The sequence below is a fragment of the Argentina anserina genome, chromosome 6, assembly GCF_933775445.1.
Source record: "Argentina anserina chromosome 6, drPotAnse1.1, whole genome shotgun sequence".
Lineage (NCBI taxonomy): Eukaryota > Viridiplantae > Streptophyta > Magnoliopsida > Rosales > Rosaceae > Argentina > Argentina anserina.
The window spans coordinates 14,415,411-14,436,189 of record NC_065877.1 but is presented as its reverse complement, the minus strand read 5'-3'; the positions used below and the strand labels follow the sequence as shown (position 1 = coordinate 14,436,189).

The 20,779-nt window shown below is 33.4% G+C and overlaps 1 protein-coding gene across 1 annotated transcript; it reads left to right on the top strand.

Annotated features, from left to right (window-relative positions):
- The first annotated feature begins 14,459 nt into the window (after positions 1-14,459).
- LOC126800032 (uncharacterized) lies at positions 14,460-15,444 on the top strand. The gene has a single exon (XM_050527319.1). It carries the CDS (start codon positions 14,500-14,502, stop codon positions 15,142-15,144), a length of 645 nt encoding a protein of 214 aa, XP_050383276.1. The 5' UTR covers positions 14,460-14,499; the 3' UTR covers positions 15,145-15,444.
- Positions 15,445-20,779: the final 5,335 nt, after the last annotated feature.

The following is a 20,779-nucleotide window of genomic DNA, read 5'->3' as shown; positions in this document are numbered from 1 at the left end:
AGTTAGTTATACAGCTTCATGTGAATCTTGTCTTTTATACTTCGATCAGCTTTTAGTTTTCATGTTCCGAACTATTTCCTCAAGTGCGCGCATGCATGTGTAGATTATTAATGATAATAAGGGATAATGACCGAATGCCCAAATTTAAGGCGAAACTTTGACCAATTCAATTATGTTTGTCTGTTTCTATATTTGCATACAAAATTACATTAGTGTCCTTTTTTAATCAACTTAATCTCTGCAAATCTCTTCCTCACAAGCGGTCTCTCTCTCTCTCTCTCTCTCTCTCTCTCTCTCTCTCTCTGCGACGACACCAGGCGACGGATTTCGATTTGCGTCGACACCGTCTACCTCGAAGACGCCGACGATGTTGATCTGTGTCAACAACGCGTCTGCCTCGACAGCGCCAACGATTCTGATCTGAGCCAAAAAATAACCCGATCCTCGAGTGGAGGAAGATCCATGCGGCAGTGAGGCCGATAAGAGTGAGGAGAGTGAAGGGATGGGAGATGAGCGAGTAGGTGAGCACGGCGCGAATACAATGACGCAGTTAACGCGGCGTTCTTCCTCTTGCGCGAGCTCGCTTCAGAGAAGGAGATTGGCCGGGACAAAGCGGTACGGTCGATGAACTCCGATAGGCAAGCGCGTTGCAAAAGAGGCCGGAGAAGTGCGTGAGGATGGAGTAGAATGACAGCAACGGAAATGAGACCAATACTATGGGAGGTCTGATTAAACCTTCCTTCAGCGTAATAGGTCATGCTTGTTCACATAAACTTGCAGCTGGAATTTTTGGTTATGTGATAACCTTCCTTCGTTCTGTGATAAATTTTGGAGTTTGGCTCTTAGTTCTATTCAATCATCAAAATAGGGCGATAGAGAGAGACGTCGTATCTTTCCATTTCTAAACATGGTGAGAACTTCTTCATCTAAAAATAGGGAGAAAAGTAGAGAAAACCCCAAAATTAGAGACCTCTTTTAAGATAATTCCAAACACGATCAAGTATGATTGTACGAGAATAAATCGGAGAAGAACTGTAACTAAACTGAATAATATGTGAGCATATATATATATGCATTACATAGACAAATTTTTGAAGGATCTGAATTCCTAATCTAATACATAGATGGAAATCTATATCTTATAAGAAATCTAATCAAGCTAAGACGGTAAGACACACACAAAGGTAGAATAGTAATTCTCTCGGAACACTCCTCCTTGTGTCGGATGCCTAGGTTGCATGACGCACAATGTTGCCTCGGTAAAAACATTGTCAAGCAAAACAAAAGCCTCGTGGGTAAAAAAAACTTCATCAAAGGAGAAAAAGAGCACAACGCACCAATTACTGAGAATCTTAACATGTGATGTAAACTCCCCCTGATATCTACGAAACTCTAAAGTTCTAACAAACGACACATACAATACTCTTCACATGCTTCACAAAAGTAGATTTAAGCAAATACTTAGTGAACAAATCCGTAACATTGGATTCTGAACTCACTTGATTAATTTGAACATTCAAGAACTTTTGCCGTTAAACATTGCAGAAGAACTTAGGCGAGATATGCTTGGTGTTGTCTCACTTGATGAACCATAACTTAGTCTACTCTATGCAAGTGGCATTATCTTCATAAATGCACGTAGGTTAATCAGTTCTGAAGACTAATCCACAAGAATTATGAATATGACGAACAAGTAACCGAAACCAAACACATTCTTTAACTATTCATGGAGAACAATGATCTCTGCATGATTCGAAAAGTAGCAATAAGAGATTGTTCAGTGGATCCTTAAGATATCGTCGTATTTTCAACGGTAACACATAACCGGTTTGAAAATGAGTCTTATGAGGGTCAGAGGGGTGCCCTACATCAGCATAACCAACTAGGAGGTTGTTAATTTGGAGCCTTTGCAATGGAGGACTGAGCAAGATGGGACCATTCCTTGCTCTCAACACTGTGGCCTACCGCCACACCGTGTCTACCAGCAGCGGCTCCGCCGCATACGATGGTGCTGCTAGTGGCGCCGACGTGAAGTGAGACAGCAATGGTTTTCCTTTTGTTTTAAGGGTAAAACGATCTCATGTCAAGGGAACATTTCAAGTACCGAAACAAATACTTGATATCATTCCAATGTCAACGTAGCGTAGACGCGGAGCTAAATCTAGCTAATAAGTTCACTGCGCAAGATATGTCTGATCTAGTACATTGAGCTAGATAGAATAGTACCCCAATTGCACTAAGGTATGGATTCAGGACCAAGAATCTCTTCATCAACATCTTTAGGACGGAATAGATCTTTCTTGATATCTAGACTTCGGACAGCCATATGAGTAGACAATGGATTGCATAGATCCATAGTGAAACGTTGAAGCATTTTATGCCCGTAGTTCGACTAGTGTACAAGAATGTTGTCGGCCATGTGCACGAGCTCAAGGCCGAGACAAAATTTCTTCTTCCCTAGGCCATTCGTCTCAAATTCCGACTTTAAATGAGCCTTGGTCTCTTCAATTTCATCAAAATTACCAATTATATTCATGTTATCAACGTCAATCGTAACGATGAGGAATCCGGAATTTGTCTTTCGTATGAACACACATGAATATAGTTCATCAATAATGTAACCCCTTCCAATCAAGTATTTATGCAACACCAAGTCTAATTTGCCCTTTAGACACAAGAAAGCTAAAACTTAGCATCTATTCATTTGAATTTGAATTTTTAACTGAATTTAAATCTTATTAACTCTATTTCAAGAAATTTTGTCCCTTCATTTATCTTAATTTGGAATAGGCGGACGAACTCCACTTGATAGTTTTTTTTCGATAATGAACTCCAATTGAGAGTTGAGATTGAGAACCTAATACCTTGTTGCATTATGTCTTTATCTGCAGAGAATTCAACTCTCTCTCTCTCTCTATATATATATATATATATATATATATCCAGGCAGTCCCTATCCAGAGTGAAGCTTCACTCTGAAATTACAGAGTGAAGTTCCAATTTTGGCACACTTTTCGGTCAAATTTTTTCACCATAAGCAATTCAATATTTAGGTATGATATTCAAGATCATCTATACAAAATTTCATCTGATTCGGATATCGTTAAGGTATTGAAATTATATTAAATCAATGAATGAATTAAAATTGTTCAACGTGAACCGTTCATGTAAATCCCAATTTTGAAAGCTCAAACCATTGTCAAATTGGATGAAATTTTGTAGAGATGATCTTGAATAGCATACCTAAATATTGAATCACTTATGGTGAAAAAATTTGACCGAAAAGTGTGCCAAAATTGGAACTTCACTCTCTAATTTCAAAGTGAAGCTTCACTCTGGATAAAAACTGTATATCCAGGTATCTCTATCTTAATAATAATATGCATGCATGTTCTCTTCCATTATAATTCTCCTCTTTTTCTCTTTTTGTTTATACATATTATATATTCTTCCAGGGGTACATGATGGATCTGCAGTACAATTAAGCTTACTGCATGTGTTGGAAGGAATACTTGAGCTTCTCAATAAAATTCGAGACTTAAGACAAAATCGTGTCCTGTTGGTTTATGGCGATCGATGATAAAGTTCAGGGGTAGCTGTATGCTTGCAAACTCCAGCCTCTTGACAAAGATTTAATTATATCGGCAAAAACCTTAAACTAATATTAAGGACTTCTTCTCTGCTCTATCTGAAAGATAGCTACTCGATCGGTCTTCCACATGAGCAAATACAGGTCTGATTCTCCAATGCTGGCTTCCATTTTTCGCTCTTTCCTTATTTGGAAAAATTAATATTATGATCCTATGGAAAAAAATCAGATAATGTAAAAAATCAGCTACTAGCTATCGATTCTTGGCGTCCTTTGATCAACTCTCTTTGAACAAGTAGAATGACAATTAAAATCATCGTTCTTTACTAATTAATAAGTAATTATTACAAATAGATCGATAGACATTCAAGAATATAATATAAGAAACGATTGTACACCAGCAAGCACCACGTCTTGTATTATAGAACGACATAGCCACAATAACAAAATGCAAATAGCTGACAAGCTGTTACAGCTTAATTTGTTTTCATTAAAAAGAGCTGGTACAGCTTAGTTTACTACTAGTAAAGCTGGGTACGTTGGATCGATGAATTGTCGACCCTTGCGAACTTGCAGGACACATCCTCATATACAATATATGGCTTCATTCCCACGCGGCAATGCTTAATTAAGCTGAGTTATTATGATTTTAAATTCTTAAATAATTTGATTAAGGTGTTTGTTGAATCAATTTATTATCTAAATTCATGAATTTTAATGTAATTTTTAGATAAATTTTGAAAATTACAAAATGAATCTTTTAAAAGCAGTTGCTAATTAAATTTACAAACATATATTTTAAAAAAAAAATCACCTCAGGCCAAACTGGCCCTTAGTCTCTTTCAATTCAGAAGGCATTAGGGTATTGACGTATTGTTTTGCTGGCTCATATATCCATTACAAAAAGGCCTCAAGCAACTAACCTTCAATAGGTTTTGAATAAAGGTAGACCATTTAAAAAAAAAATCTGTACCAAATCTGCAGCTTCTCAAAATACACAGTGTCGTCCAGCTGTCGTAAGTAAAGGCCAAAAATACAAGTGTCGGCCCAAGTCGCTCCCCAATACAATTTTAGAATAGACTAAAACTTCATGGGCCGTTATGATAAGCCTAGTAAAGATTTGGTTAATCTCAAGTCTCAATAAGGTTAATTGGTGAAGGCAAAAATTACTAAATAAGGACATTTACAAATCACAATTTTCTTCTCTGGAGAAAATAGAAAAGCCTACATACTTAATCCTTCATAGCAAAAAATGAATATTTGTACTTTCATTTCAGACTTTCAGTTCTGAGTTTCTTATTTCAGTTCTGAATTTCTTAATCAATTGTTTGCAGATTGATCATTACATCCAGGGAGGGTTATGGCATATTTTGATTAGTTTATCTATTAATATTTCATGTGTGATGTGATAGAAATACTGCATTATAGAGAACTTCATTCGTACTTTCCTACACATACTTAGCAAAATTCGCACTAGTTCTCCTGTTCTACTCCTTAATTCGATCTACATAATGAAGCTTCCCACTCCCAGCAGATTTGACTGAATTATATACGTAACAACCATCAGAGCCATTTCCGTGGTATTTTCTATTGGAAAATGGTCTAATAACCATTTTAAAACTAAATTTTCCACTTGTAATTAGTTTAAAAAAATATGGATTTGAGTTCTCTATAATGAGGACTATAAGATCATATGTTCATTTGTATAATTTGGTTAGTGGGTGAATGAGAAATTGTTACCCATGGCTACTTAAAATGTGAGAAAATGTATTTTGTCTCACATTGAAAAAGAGAAGTGTTAGAAATGATTTATATGAAATTCATTGGTTATTGATTGTAAAGTGTATAAGTCTTTTTATACCCCCTTGCGCACGTGCAGAGGAGGGGATGCAAATTCTCTTTCGCAAGGGAAACGCGTGTATGCCCACGCGAATCTCTTTTTTGGACTTTTCACCTTCTCTGAAAACGGTGTGTTACGGAGAAGATTGTAACATATATTGATTTATTGCTTTGTAACCTATGTGTGATACAATGCCTATTGATTTCCTATAACAACCATCGAATTCATTGCTGGTAAAATCATCCTAAACACAATCATATCTTCTCTATTTAAGTTTCTTAGCTCTTCTATGGTGATAGAGAGTTCTAGCTAGCAGTGCAGTTTCTAGAATTGTTAAACATCTTAAGGGCAGTGTGTGATACACACGTCTCGATGACTTCTTTCGTTCTTCACTTGTTCGGTATTTGGTTGAGTTTATTATTGAATTACTATATTGTTCTTCGTTATTAGAATTTTAAGTTTATTTTCTGTTTTATAATTATTTTATAATTTAGTTTATATTTAATTATATTGAGAAGTTTTAAATGCACATCTAATTTCTCTTAATACACATTCACTTTTTAATACACTACTAATTCAAAATTTCATGTCAATTCTTCTTTAAATGCACACCCCAAAATACCAAAATTACTCTTTATCTATATAGCATGAAATATTTTATTATTTAGTATAATTATCATTTAAATAATTTTTTTTTCAAATATTTCACGTTTTTTGCTAGACACATTCAACATCATATATGAACTTATTATTCATCTTTTTCAAATCTTTCACGTATTCTGCTAGATTCATCTTGCTCATATAGAATAAAGCAAGGCATAATAACATGATCTCTGCCTTCTAAGAGTAATTCAATGATCCAAATTAAGTTCTCAATCATATTTAATAGAGAATCCCAAATTACAAAACAATGAACTAGTTAAGTACAAAAATATCAACACTAATGGTTTACAGTTACTCTATCAAGTACTCATAGAAAACAACTAATATGAGAAGATATAACTCATACCTCAATAGAAGGATTCATGTAATTATCTGAATACTATTGTAGAACGAGAATATGAAAACAAATAAGAGTGCAGACACGTATACAAATAAAATGTAATTTATTGATAATCAAGCGCGGGTTTACAATCTTTGTGAACTCCTCTGATTCTATCTCCATATGTGATTTGGCTTAAGGGTGACATGCACTTGATCTTGAGAATTTGAGCTTGGATTTGGATTTGGATTTGATGGAAAACGAGCGATTTGGTAACTTGATGATTCTTCGTGGACTTGAGTTTGGATTTGGATTTGATGAAGAACGAGCGATTTGGTAGCTTGATGATTCTTCGTGGACTTGGGAGACTTCGAGATTTCTCGAGAGTGATATTGCTCTCTTCCTCTCCAATGTCAAAAAAATCCCCCTCTCTTTACGTTGAAAGAGGTATTTATAGTGTCAAGAATATTCTATTTTATAGAATATTTTAATGACATTAAAATAATAATATTTTTTAATTGTATAATTAAATCAATATGTATTATCTGTTAATTTAAAATTAGTTATGAGAATAACTAAAAACATATTCAAATAATTGATTTAATTATAACCGTAAAGAAATTTATTAATTTAATCAAATGTCCGATTACCATTTCGATCGTCAATGACGTTCAATTTCCAATTAAAATCGGAATCACGTAGCTTTGATTACGATCATCCGTTTATGTGTTGACGCGAATTTTATTCAGGTCCGTACTGACTTTGTTGATTTTTGGGCCACGTGTGCAATTTTGTCGGGTTTTTGGTCAATTTAATCATTTAATGAAGATGATTTACTGCATTAAATTTCTTGTGTCTACAACTACAAACTCCATTTAACACTTGTGGAGAAGGGATATACAGTACATAACAAAGACGATTAGATATCAATTAGTTTTTCTTTTTCTTTTCCTCTTTTCCTATAATAATGTATATTATGGCCATTTAACTTACTTAAATCATATTTCTATGAAAGATAAAATAATTGTGTGTGTATTAAGAGATTTATGATGTGTATTTAAAACCTCTCATATGCAATATCACCACATTTTTCTAGGGGTATTTCATTATACACCCAATTTTGAAACCTCATTTTAAACTAAATCCACTCCAAAAAAATTGGCAATTAGGCTAAACTATTAGGTTTTGTTTTAAGAAAAATTGCACAAATTGGCACAATTTAAATATGCTAAACATAAGTCAACTATCAAAATTAATGTCATCATTAAATACTTTAATTGTAGATCTTTTTATTGATCCATTTTTAATTGCAATTTTCATCAAAATTTTCATGATTGCCAAAATGATAGAATTTTCCCAATTGAAATATTTTAATAGATTTTATTTTTTGATAATCTAAACTTTATATTGTAAAGGTAATGTTTTTATCTTACTTGCCTAATCAAAAGTTGATTTAATTTCTACTTTTTCTTCACCTATATATTAGGATTATTTTTCATATGAACATCTTTCTTAGGTATATATATATATATTCTATCATTCCGAGTTAACTATGTACATTTGCTTGAAAGTCTTTATACAATGATTATTCAATAAAGTACATTATCATTAGATTTTTTTTCTTTGTATGATACCTGAATAATTTTTTTTTTTGAAGATTTCTTTGTTCTCTAGGTTAGGTTACTATACTATATCTATAATTGAAGAAAATAACACCTTACATTGTAGGTAAATTCAATCATCACTTACATATTAGTTATTTTGTAGGTAAAGCTAGTATGTGGTAGTTAAGATGGTTTTATCGTGCGATTGATATGAATCATATGACAATAGACCCAATAAGAGAAAAATAAATCAAAGAATAAAAGACATACTTTATAAGTATACATTTTTGTTATACGTAGACAAATACCACATGTGAGTCTAGAAAGTAAAAACATAATCTCAAAAAGCATTATGCCAATTTCATGATCTAATCACTAACCCTTTTATTTTCAAAACTCTTGTTCTCCATAGACACATGAATGAAGTATTGTATGCATGTTTGCCTCCTATTATTTCTTATAAGCAAGACAGACATAAACCATAATTGGATTTTATATAGAAAATGAATATGAAAGGACAGACATTGAAATATATACTCAAACCAATAATCACCTGAATTTAATGGTGTAATCAATTATGGTAAAAATAAAAATAAATTAATATTTTAGCATCATATTTTAAATTCAAATGGATGATAACAAGGAAATAGTGAATTTCAATTATAGTCAATAACTATATTCAGGGAAGACTTTCTCATGTTAGAATGACAACATAGTCAGTTAAAATTACATATTAGGTGTAAATTAAATAAAGAGTAAATTCCTCCTATAATACATGATGTTTGGCTATTTGGACAATTTGGTACCTAAATTTCTCAAATTTAGGCCATTTTGGTACTTATGTCAATTTTGACCATATTTTCAGGGTTATTTCCGTCATCCTATCTTTACTTTACTTCATATTTTCATAATACCTCCAAATTGCCTCTAAATTATCACTAAAATTTTGATAACTCATCCACTTAGTATCTGTAATGATTTACGTATATAAGTTTTCATAATGTAGCTATCAATCTAAATTAATTTAATTATAAGTTATTTAAAAATATATATTTTCATAAAAAAATACAATTGCAGAAAATAATTAGGATACAATAAGTATATTAAGAAAAAACATTTATTTTCGATATATGCGGAATAGATGCTAAGTGGAGTAGATATATCAATTTAATGACCTCCAAAGAGAGGCATTTATAGGAAGAAATGAAGAAAAATATGAATTTAATGAGTTTAGGGGTAGAATGACGAAACTAACCCTAAAATATGATCAAAATTGATAGAGGTACCAAAATGACTTACAAATGAGAACTTCAGGTACCAAATTGTTCATTTTCATACATCAGGTACTAAATTGTCCAAGTAGTCATACTTTAGACACCATAGGAGGAATTAACCCTTAAATAAAGTTATCGTGTGAGTTTAGTTTAAAGAGAGTGCTCTATTACTGTGCTGATCTCTAATTTTCATGCATAGCAAGCAATCAAGATTTAACATTAAACCGACAAGACTGGAGGAGGAGAATGCAAACTTTGGAACTCTGATTCCACCGTCATCAACTCAGTATAAACGATCCATATGTGGAAAACTTGTATGGAAAAACTTATGTATGTCACTGGCTTGCTGATGAACACACCAGTGTCACTGACCACACTAATAACACATTTCCTGTGCATGAAGAAAAAATTAAAATCCATGGGCGAAAGCGATGTGGGATTTTGATCGTATCATGAGAGCTTTGCGTTTAACCTACCGCAATGTGCAACTGATTGTTGGGGTGAAATCATTTCGGCATGTACAATGAATTATGTATTTTACTTTCTTGTGCAATGCGCAGTTGCATTTCCGAATGCGTGTAGTATACTAACCTTTAGTATCATCATCATAGAGCTAAATGCGTGTATATATCACATTTCGCCTATTGGAGAAGTAAAGTAGTTCAAGGATCCAGCTTCTCAGCGCACAAGCTTGTTCTGAAAGTATCTGCTCTTAGTGATGACCTCTGCACAAGCTGGTCTTTGAGTGTAGCCAGCTAGCTAGAGACAGCTAACCATGCCAAAACAATACCTTTTACTTAGCACTAATTAAGGAATTCGAGTATAGGATTTAGTTTTTAGCTAGCAGAGTTTATATTGGAAAGATGATTGACCAGAAATCTGATACGTTGTAGTTATACTTTACAAGGCCGTGATCATTAACAAGTAAAATTCATAAATTAAAGAAGAGGATCTGATCCGATCCTGAGACCGTATTCAATTCCTTTTGTTCATATACACCCAAGTCCAAATAGGTTATATGCACATCTATATTTTTTGTGAGATTTTAACACTACCACAGTATATAGTCATTAAGTAAACTAAAATTTGAAAATAGTATGATCAGAATATTAGTCAAGAACGTCTAAGCGCAAGTGTTTATTTACTGTTCAATTTCAAGTAAGGAGGCAACTCTGGTAAAAGGGCTTAGGAAATAGGAATATAAAAAGCTCAAAAGCTGGAGATGCATCCCGTCATGTTCACTGGGCCACCTCCTGCATAAAATTTCAAATTGCAGGTAAACACACATATATAGCTGATTGTTTTGTCCAAATATATCGACTTTATTACGCGACTTAGATCGATTTTATTGACTAAAGATGAAAGGGACAACTATAGTAGCTAGGTGGTTCACTTGGGATCTCACCGGATGTTCTTTTTTGGTTTGATGATCTCACCAGAAGTTGAATTCTAAGGTAAATATGTACACAGTGTAGAACTGAACGTTGATATTTGCTGTTGTTTATCATGTATCTTAATTTAGAGCTACAGCTAGAAATTTGGTTACTATGGGCGCATTGTACCAAAGTAGCTTCGAGTCTGGAAGCAGATAAGAACACAAATAAAAGAGGAGACACAAGAACTGCTGAGAAACATAGAAAGCTGAAATGTTGAATTACATGGGACTTTCATTGATGGAGACAAGTGATTCTGTGAGAATATAATAAAGGAGAGGTGATGTATACCAATCTTCCAGTGTGATTGAATGTGATCTTTTTGGTACTAAAGTTAGAGGAGGGCTGAAACCTCCCCTTACTGTACCTACTGCATCGTTTGCTTTATTGTTTCTTCTCTTTATTTGTTGATGTTTCTTCAGATTCTCATGCACCTGCTTCTGTCAGGAGAAGCACAGTTCAATCTTGCCTTGTATTTCTTGATGACTCATTGAAAGCATTTGATTTGAAAATCAAGAGTGAAAGTAAATTTTATAACTAAGTAATGAATCTGGTGATGGAGCTAGCACATAGTATTCCACTATTCCCCATACTATATGTGTTACCAGTTGCAAATAATTGATAATGAAAGCTAGATAATTAATATGCAGGTGACATGTATGATATTTGTACATCTTGCATTATTCAAATCCTAATATATTTAATAGTCATGAAAAATAACAAGATGCTTTGTTAAGTTGTTCCTTCAATTTGTGTATTGAGTTGTTCATGTATTGCAAAGTATTGTATCACTTTGAGAATTTATAGTATGCTTTCACATTGAAGATTCATGTGGTAACCAAAAAACAGTTATCATCAGTTAAGGAAACCCCCATATTAAGCTTTTATGAGAGAAATATTCACATAAAATCATAAAAATGTGTGTCAAAATCTCTCATCCGAACAGCCTAAATCTTTCCGTAATAACGGTAATTGACTTTATAAACTTAACAAGATATATTTGTATGTGTGGGAACTAGCTACAACTATACAATACATATGTAATTCTTATTAAATAAGATGCTCATGTCTTTTCATCTCTATCGAATTTTTCTAATTTGATGTGTGTTTTCTACATGCATCAAGTAATAACAATATAGAGGTGGATATATGACAGAGGCCAGACTTTGATCATCAAGTATTAAGTTCAAAGTTTGGCATGGACTTTTTACCTGCCCAGAAAATAATTGGAACACGTACGGTCGACACTGAAAAGGATTAGCCGCATGAAAGATGATCACCTTGGTTTGTTCACTTCAGTATAGTTGATTATATACCATGGTTAGTTAAACAGTTACCTACTTTACCAATTATATATACGTAACGTGCCTCACATGCATATAATATACGATCAAATTAATTAATTTCCGGTAGATAAATATAGATAGTTTCTTTCCAGCTGTGCACAAGACCAGGGTCAAAACCCAGCACTTGCATAGAAATTGTGTATAAACTTGTCTCTTAATTTCATCGATCACAAGCAAATCAATATATTGTCATATGTTTTTGTCTTGAATTTTTTCCATTTAACAAATGCAAGTGACATTTGTACATTCATGTACACATCATTTCTGCAAGTTACTGGAAATTGAGGAGCAATAAGATAGTGTATATGCTATAGCTGACTAGTAATATTATTGTTTCCTGTATCGATCACCAAGCTATTGGGAACTAACGGAGTACTGACCTTGACAAGAATGACATGTTTTTAGCTTCAGACTCTCCGATTAATTACGGGTAACTTCTCGAATTGTATAAGTTTCATCATCTTATTTGGATCTAGCTTATTACATAGTCAAATGTATTTAATATAGCTGCTCCCCTAGTCCGCAAGAAACCTTGTATTATTGTGGTCATTTTGTTTTTCTCAATTAAAACGTTGGAGGATAAAGTTAAACTTGGATAGATAAGCTTCACCCCATGCCAGTACTATATATATATATAGCCCTTCTTGGCTGCGGAGGTCCGCACTAAGATTTTAGTGCGGATTTCCATCTTTTTACCACTTTTTGATCAAATTTTCTCATCTCCACCATCTAGTATCTAGATAATATTGTATAGATCATCTCTGAAATATTTCAGCCAATTTGATAATCGTTAAGGCCCTCAAAATTGCGTTTTTCTGTTAAAAATATGAACGGTTCATGTTCGACAGAATTCGGTCCGTCCATTTGTTATTCGATTTTGAGGGCCTTAACGATTACAAAATTGGCTGAAATTTTGCAGAGATGATCTACACAATATTATCTAGATACTAGACGGTGGAGATGAGAAAATTCGATCAAAAAGTAGTAAAAAGATGGAAATCCGCACCAAAATCATTAGTGCGGACCTCCGCATTTGAGAAAATCCGTATGTATATATATATATATATATATATATATATATATATATATATATATATATATATATATCGATCTCCATCTGTAGTAAGTCAATGCTAGCTTGTATTGATATCTACAGTGCGTCAACAACAAACATACGAACATTTTTTTCTTGGATTTCATGGTTTAATTAATTAGTTTAATTGTTACATCAAGGTGTGGGTACGGTTTTATTGAGACCATATATTCAACATCGAGCTAAGTCTGCAATATCTTGATCAAGTTGTTACCCTTTTTTTTTTTCTGATAGTTGCCACTTGGATTTTTTATGGAGTGATCAAAGCTTATTATATTTACATGTGGTAAAAGAGATAATTAATGTCAATCTCTCTCTCTGTCGACGTCCCAATTTTTTTTTTTCGAATAAGGGATGTGAGTTAGCATTTCAATTCTCCTAAAAATAACATCAACGAAAAATGCTGGAAACACCAATAGGCGTGATTTCAGACGACTACCTAGACTAGTAAACACTATTTGCTTCACAAAATCCTCACAAATTTTCTTTTAGACCGATAGAGTATATATATAAGTTTAGAACTTTACATGTTTCCTATGAGATTGATATTCAAAAATTTATTTTCATACATATATATTTAACCCCCAATTAAGAGCGCTGGACCATTGTCTAATAATTTTTTTTTCATATATATTAATCTAGAGAATCTCCATTTTCTTCATACAACTAAATAGAACTAAGGGATTACAAAAGTTTTAATTAAAGTGTGGATCATAGACAAGAATTGTATATTTCCCTCCCCTCTAGTATTTCTAATTGATCAAAGAATCCATGATAAGTAAAAATTTTGATAAGTTAATTTGTTACTATCTAAAATAAGTGGAAGTCATGCGTGTTGTCGCACCTTGTTATTTGATTAGATCTTGCTGTATCAAAAAGCTAAACCTGTGGCCGGCCGGAGAATGGAAAAATCACAGTTTCGGACAAGTCCCGGGTACATTTTCATATTAGTAAGTTTGTAATTTCGGCGAAGCTTAAGCCATAATAGTCGTTCTCGACCATAAACTCCCTTGGTCTCGGGATCTTGGCGCCAGCATAAACGTCACACCACGTCCTCACTCCTCCCCAAAAACCAACCCCAACTTAACGTATAATTACATCAACTGCCACTATTTCAAATCAACTTACCGCGGCCTTCGAACTCAAAACAGCTTTCAAATTCCCATAAAAAGCGAAAGTGCCATTTTGGTCACAAAAGCTGGATGGCATTTCTTCAAATAATCCAAAGGTCAAGGGGCAAGCTTGTAATCAAATTCCGTTATATATCGAAATTTCAATAGGGCCACTCGGGGCAAGCTTGTAGTCACACACACTCTGCAACTCAAAAAAAAAAAAAAAATGGATGGGCCCTCCAATTTAAGAACCCTCCCTCCTCTCCAAGTTTTCTCCACCGTAACCCCGCCACAGTCGTCTTCTTCCTTCAGCTCCATGACCAAGCTCAAAACCCTAATCCGCACCCTCATCATCTCCCACGTCTGCCGTGCTATTCGGTACCTCAACAAAGCCAAATCCAAAACCATATCCTTCTTCGTTCTTGTCGTCAAGGTCAGCCAGCCAATGCAACTTATTTACCCTACAAAGAATAGCAAGAACAAGAAGAAGAACAAGATCTTCTTCGGCTCATTCCGCTTGCACTACAACTGGTGCTCCTCCACCCATGTCCTACCGGTGCCGGCTCGCGTCTACGATGGTCTCACCTCCACAAGCCATTTGTACTACGACTCGAATTGGAACTCAATAGTTTCAACCGAGGAGCAATGTGGCGGTCATGGGCATCAGGTTAGCGGCGAGTCGCAGCTTTCGGGGTATCTTCAATGGCTTGAGGAGAACAAGGTGAATGAAAAATCCATGGAGACTGAGACGGATGAAAATGAGATCGATAAGCTGGCCGATTTGTTCATCGCGAGCTGTCACGAGAAGTTCATGTTGGAGAAGCAGGAGTCTTACAGGAGATTCCAGGAAATGCTTGCCAGAAGCGCTTGATCGAGATCCAACGATTAGTTGTTCAGTGTCTGTGTGGGATCAAATTTCTCTTTACCTTTCTCATTCTTCTATGAAAACATGTTTCGAGACTTCGAGTGAGGAAAGTGTACTGATTGGTTGGATTGAGTAATTCTTTTCTCTTTTGTTTCTTCTTTAGTTGTGTAGTTACTTGATTAGCTTGTGTCTTTTTGAAAATGGTGGGGTGTGGAGAAATATTGTACATGATGATGAAGGGTACTTTCTGGGTATTTGTGGAATTTTTCTATTTTCAAATGGTGATGGACATTGTTAATGTGTTCTTAGCAATTCTGATATTTGCATCGCTAGAATTATGCTTTTAAAGTTGTGTATTCCACACAAGTTGCATGATCTACTCACTGATCACAAAAGAATGATGAAAGAAGTAAATTTATGTGAAAGTATTATATGATATGATCTTCAGGGAAGATGACATACTATACAATTTAACCGTTAATAGTGTTTAGTAAAAATAAAAGTAGATCTAAGATAGGAATTGTTATGTGTCATATACCTGAATTACATAGAAGGTTCCAATCAATATACTAAGCTAGATAGGAAGCTAGCTAAGTAGTTAACAGTACTTAATTAAGGATAATGCTAGAGTTTAATATAGGGCAGCAGCAATATCTGATGTGCAGATTTTTCTGTGAAAAGTTCTTCTGCAGAAAAAAAAAAAAAAAGCAAATTATATACTACCAAATTTCCTATAAACCTATAAATTTTATGAATTAACATCCTTTTTATTACTGAATCATTATCTTGTTTAAAATTTTGGGGACAAGTTATCAAGTATCTGGAAAGATATTATGGTGATTAGGTATGCCAGTACTCTTTTTGTCAAAGGCCGGTACCAAGAAATAAAACATGCATAATTTTATTTTAACCTTACCTACTTGAAATAATTTGACTGTCCCTTTTCCAGACATCTGAGTTTTGTTTTATTCCTATTAAACAAAACTTAAGACCTATATTATAACCTCATGACTAATCTGGTTAGTTTCGTAATCATCTTCTAAAATGATTGTACGAGAGAAAAGAAAAAGGAGTGACTGGGTCAAGAAGCTTGTATACAGTGCTAGTAGTCAGGTACCCATCTCTCTCTCTCTCTCTCTCTCTCAATGTGTCACTTGTGTGCCTAATTATCTGTCAGCAGCCATAAGCGCGCAGTTGCTGGATCCCAGCTTCATGTTCGTTTTTCGTTCATCTTTGAAGTCAGTGTCGATAAGTTATTGTGTACATATATAATAAACGTGCATATGATCAGGAAGCAAGATATTAAGAAACTTAAATGGAAGAGAAGTGATTCTAAAGATATTACACACACACATTTTAGGGAAAAGACAATATATATGCCATTAGGATCGGAATTGAAAATAGCAATTGGCACTACCTAGTGGCTTTTTTTAAGGTTATACCGGTTCCGTTATACATGCATTATAGTACGTACGTGTTATACTCACGTCTTAGTTCAAGGAAACTAGCTATAGCTGGTACCTTACTTAGGTCATCGAGGCTAGGGTTTTCCTTCGTTATGATTTCTATTTAGTTTGGTAAAGAACTTAAAGTGCATGAATTATTAAGAGCATCTTTTTCGAGATCATGAAGATATGTGTGAAACTTCTGCGTACTCGACTTGTGTATGTGTATAACCGCGATTTGAATAATATTTGTGAAAATAATTTTTCAAGGACGACCTAATTTAGAGATATATAAATATTAGTTCTGATCGATCATCGTTAATTAGCTTACGAGCCAAGATATTGGAAGCTCTTACTTCTCTTAGAAAGATGGTGTTATAAATTGTCATCTGATTGGCCGTTGAAAGAATTGAATGGCTTTATGAATGAAGAGATCGAGTACTTATAATCTTCTGATTTAATTCAGATTGAACTATCGCAATCATTCAAAATAGAAATTTGTTAATTAACAAACTCAAACGTATGTGAATTTCAACATAACCTGAAGGATTTGAGTTTCCCCTGCACATTTACAATTCTCTCTTTAGATTAATTTTCAACATTGTCATCAGAAAAATAGATAACAAATTGATGGAGACGCTACAATCAAGAAGATAGCTTAAGTAATTAACGAGATCGGCCAAGAAGACAAAAATTTATGGAACAGAGAAAAACAGCCATGCACAATATTTAACGTATACGTACACACCCTACATGAATATTAGAATTATAAGAAATTAGTTGAGGCTTGTTTATAAGCATATATAGTAAATATAGATCTTCGTATATAAGTACGTACAAAGCTCGTGAGAGAGAGAGAGAGAGAGAGAGAGAGAGGCACAAATCGGATCAGGTAACAAATTTGGAAGCTTGGGCAAATTAACACTATCGATAAGTACATATAGATAGATATGACATATTGCCTCGAGGAGTTTGTGACATGTTTAATTTGGGCAAACTGGCATATATGCGAACTTCTTCTTCTATGTCAAAAAAGTATTTCTAATTAAATATTTCATTGTTTTCTAATCATTGTTAATCTTGTGAATCAAACAATCCTAATTAATTAATTAACCAATTAATGTAGTTTCATCTCTGAATCACATTTAGCTTTTACATGGAACTGATCCGATGTAATCGATACCACACTTTTTAGGGTATGATCATAATTGGTTACTTGATTACTAAACTTTGTACGTAGAGTTCTTAGCTTTGATATCATCATTGAGTGTACGGATGAATCTAGAGTAAACTAGTGTTGCAAAGTTGAATCGCACAAAGTTGCTTGCGAGGTAGTCAAATCAGAAAATATTTTGGCGCCACAATTAATATATATGGTGTCAAATTTAACGTTATAATTCTATATAACATGCAACATCATTATGTCACGTCAGTAATTAAAATATCACAAAATTTCATTTTTTTAAATAAAAAGACAATCATATATTTGTAAATAATTTAACTTTTTATCTTTCCCTTATTAAAGATGATTTCAATAAAAAAGAATAAGAAGAATGATTTCAAAATAATTAAGGAATAATTCATTACAAAAAAAAATCTTATAAAAAAGTTTCATCTAATTGAATTAGTCAATTATCTTTGAATTTTTCTTCTAAAAAAATTATCTTTGATTGCGTATCATCTCAATTAAGAACTAAGCAAAAAAAAAAAACTCATTCTCCAGTCACTAAATATGTCAAAAAAAATTTCAAATTTATTTCATGACTTTTTTAATTTTTAAAGTTTAGTTACATTTACAAATTTATAATCATTAATATATTAATGAATACGATTACCATATATTCTCTATTGAATTATTATTTAGATTATAAAAATATTTAAAAAAATCTCTAATAAAATTATTTAGGAGACACACGCGTCTATATTAAAATTGGATGAATTGTATTTTTTTAATATTTTTTTGTACACACATTGATATATATATATATATAAAAGCATATTTTCGTAAATATTAAAATTTTAATAATATTTTAAAATCATTATCATGATTATCTTTTCATTTTGAAAATGATATTTATTAATTATTTTAATTATTTACGTAACAAAATAACTATGCATTACACATATAATTATGACATCAAATCTGACGTGATATTGTGCACCCTAACAATGCTCTACTCCAATATTTCATCATTAGCGATTGATTGATTCATCGAGGCGATCTCATGCAACCATCGACCACATGCACATGACGACAAGAGCCAATATATGACTTCATACTTAACTAATCAGTACCTATTTACCTACATCTCCATTAAAATTCACAAATAATTATATAAATCAGATAACGTTAATTAATCAACTATAGTCATGAAGCTGCAAATTAATAATTTAATTTAATTAATTAGTCGATCTATAGTATCATATGAGTTTGGATCGATAAGCACTTATCCATGCACACTGCAGAAGCATGTGAAGCCTGAAACCGCGCCTTCGAACATTCAAAAGAAGTTGATTTTTGGCTTCCGGTTCACGTCTTAACTGACACAAATGTATCCATCATCGGTAAAAGTGACGAGATTCTTACTCATCGATCATAAGAAATGAGACAATAATTTGGAATTAAGCTTGCTTTACTTGTAATTAGATACATTGTGAGAAACTGAAGCCTCGAGGAATATGTTGGAACTACTAAACAACGTTTCCCAATTCTACTCTCTACGTGACTACGTCATTGCTAATTTGCTATTAGACCATGCATCTCCGGGATCTTAGTATGCAAAAAACGTTACCGGTGGTTGGTGCTATATATAATAATAGTATCATGATCTTAGACTAGCCTAATTCATTTTGATCGCATTTGTATCGGACTACATTTATTTTGATTGTAAATGACTTAATAAGTATATTGGATAACTAAAGTTCGAATTTCACCACAAACATTCTTGTTTTTTTTTTAAAAATTATCTTGATTGTTAGGCCGGCCAGAGTTATATATCCCTCTGCTCAAAGTGTCGAACAGTGAACGAGGATTTTTTACAAGCTTGTGTCTTTGACCAGAAAATTAGATAAGCAAAAGGCTTTGCTAATTTTGTTGCCTATATTCCTGGCTAGAATGAGTAGATTCCATTATTAGAAGTTAGAGCAAGAAAGAGAGACAGAAACTTGCCTTAATTAAAATATTTCCTATGTGCATATTCATAATTAATCTTTTATATATAAATCTATTGATAAAACTGAATCTGGGTAATATGTCAGCTGGTTTTATGTTCGCGGCAAGTGGATTGATAACATTTAGCTAGGCTTCTAGCTTGCATGCGTTGAAGAACTGCTTAATTATAATTAGCTGGAAACTAATTGGAATATAGCTACGTAATTATTATTAGTTTGCAACAAGATACCAATATTAAGATACTAAACAGAGCTTAATTAAAGCGGTGTTAAGAAATTAATTAATATATGATCATAGATTGATAATTAAGCAGCTAATTGAACTAGTTGAGATGCATGCATTACTGTTGAGTACTAATCAGTACGTAGTGGACGTAAACATGGCCAAAGACAGTAGTCAATCAAGCTCGGATTGCTTATTTTTGTTTTGTAGAAAGATTGCTGATTATTATTTAAAGGCTCACTCTTATAAAAGGTGGCTAGCAGTAGCAGCTAAGCGTATCAATATTGATGCTTCCTTTATAAATATATTCTCCTGTGTTTTTCTTTATTCCAAAACATCTTTGCTTGCTTTCACATTTGTGCATACCAGAGGAAATTAACTTTGCAGGACCATTTTGGTTCTTCTGGTCTCCTGCATTCTTATAAATGGACTAACTTTACATAAAAGTAAATTAATTCCTGGAACTTCCAAAGGGATATTATTCTCTTTTTTATATATATTGGATAGGATTAGTTATTACTTTATTAGTAGACTTAGTACACACTCAAGCTTACATTAATAGCAGTGTTAACACCTCTCCCTAACGGGACATTTCCGGGCGAAATCTCCTCATATTCCGGTCGTCAAACCGGCAGGAGGAGACCCAACCCGGTTAGATGCCAGCTGACATGACCTGCCATATAATCTCCGGCTCAGGCGCTGTCGTCAGCACTATTTAAAGTAGCTCTCAAGAACAGTAAATGCCCAATGCTTAGACATGTTCTCCCACATCAAGAATATGAAATTGCACTTATCTCAATGC

Coding starts and splice junctions, on each gene's coding strand:
- LOC126800032 (XM_050527319.1), top strand. CDS start 14,500: ATGGATGGGCCCTCCAATTTAAGAACCCTCCCTCCTCTCCAAGTTTTC.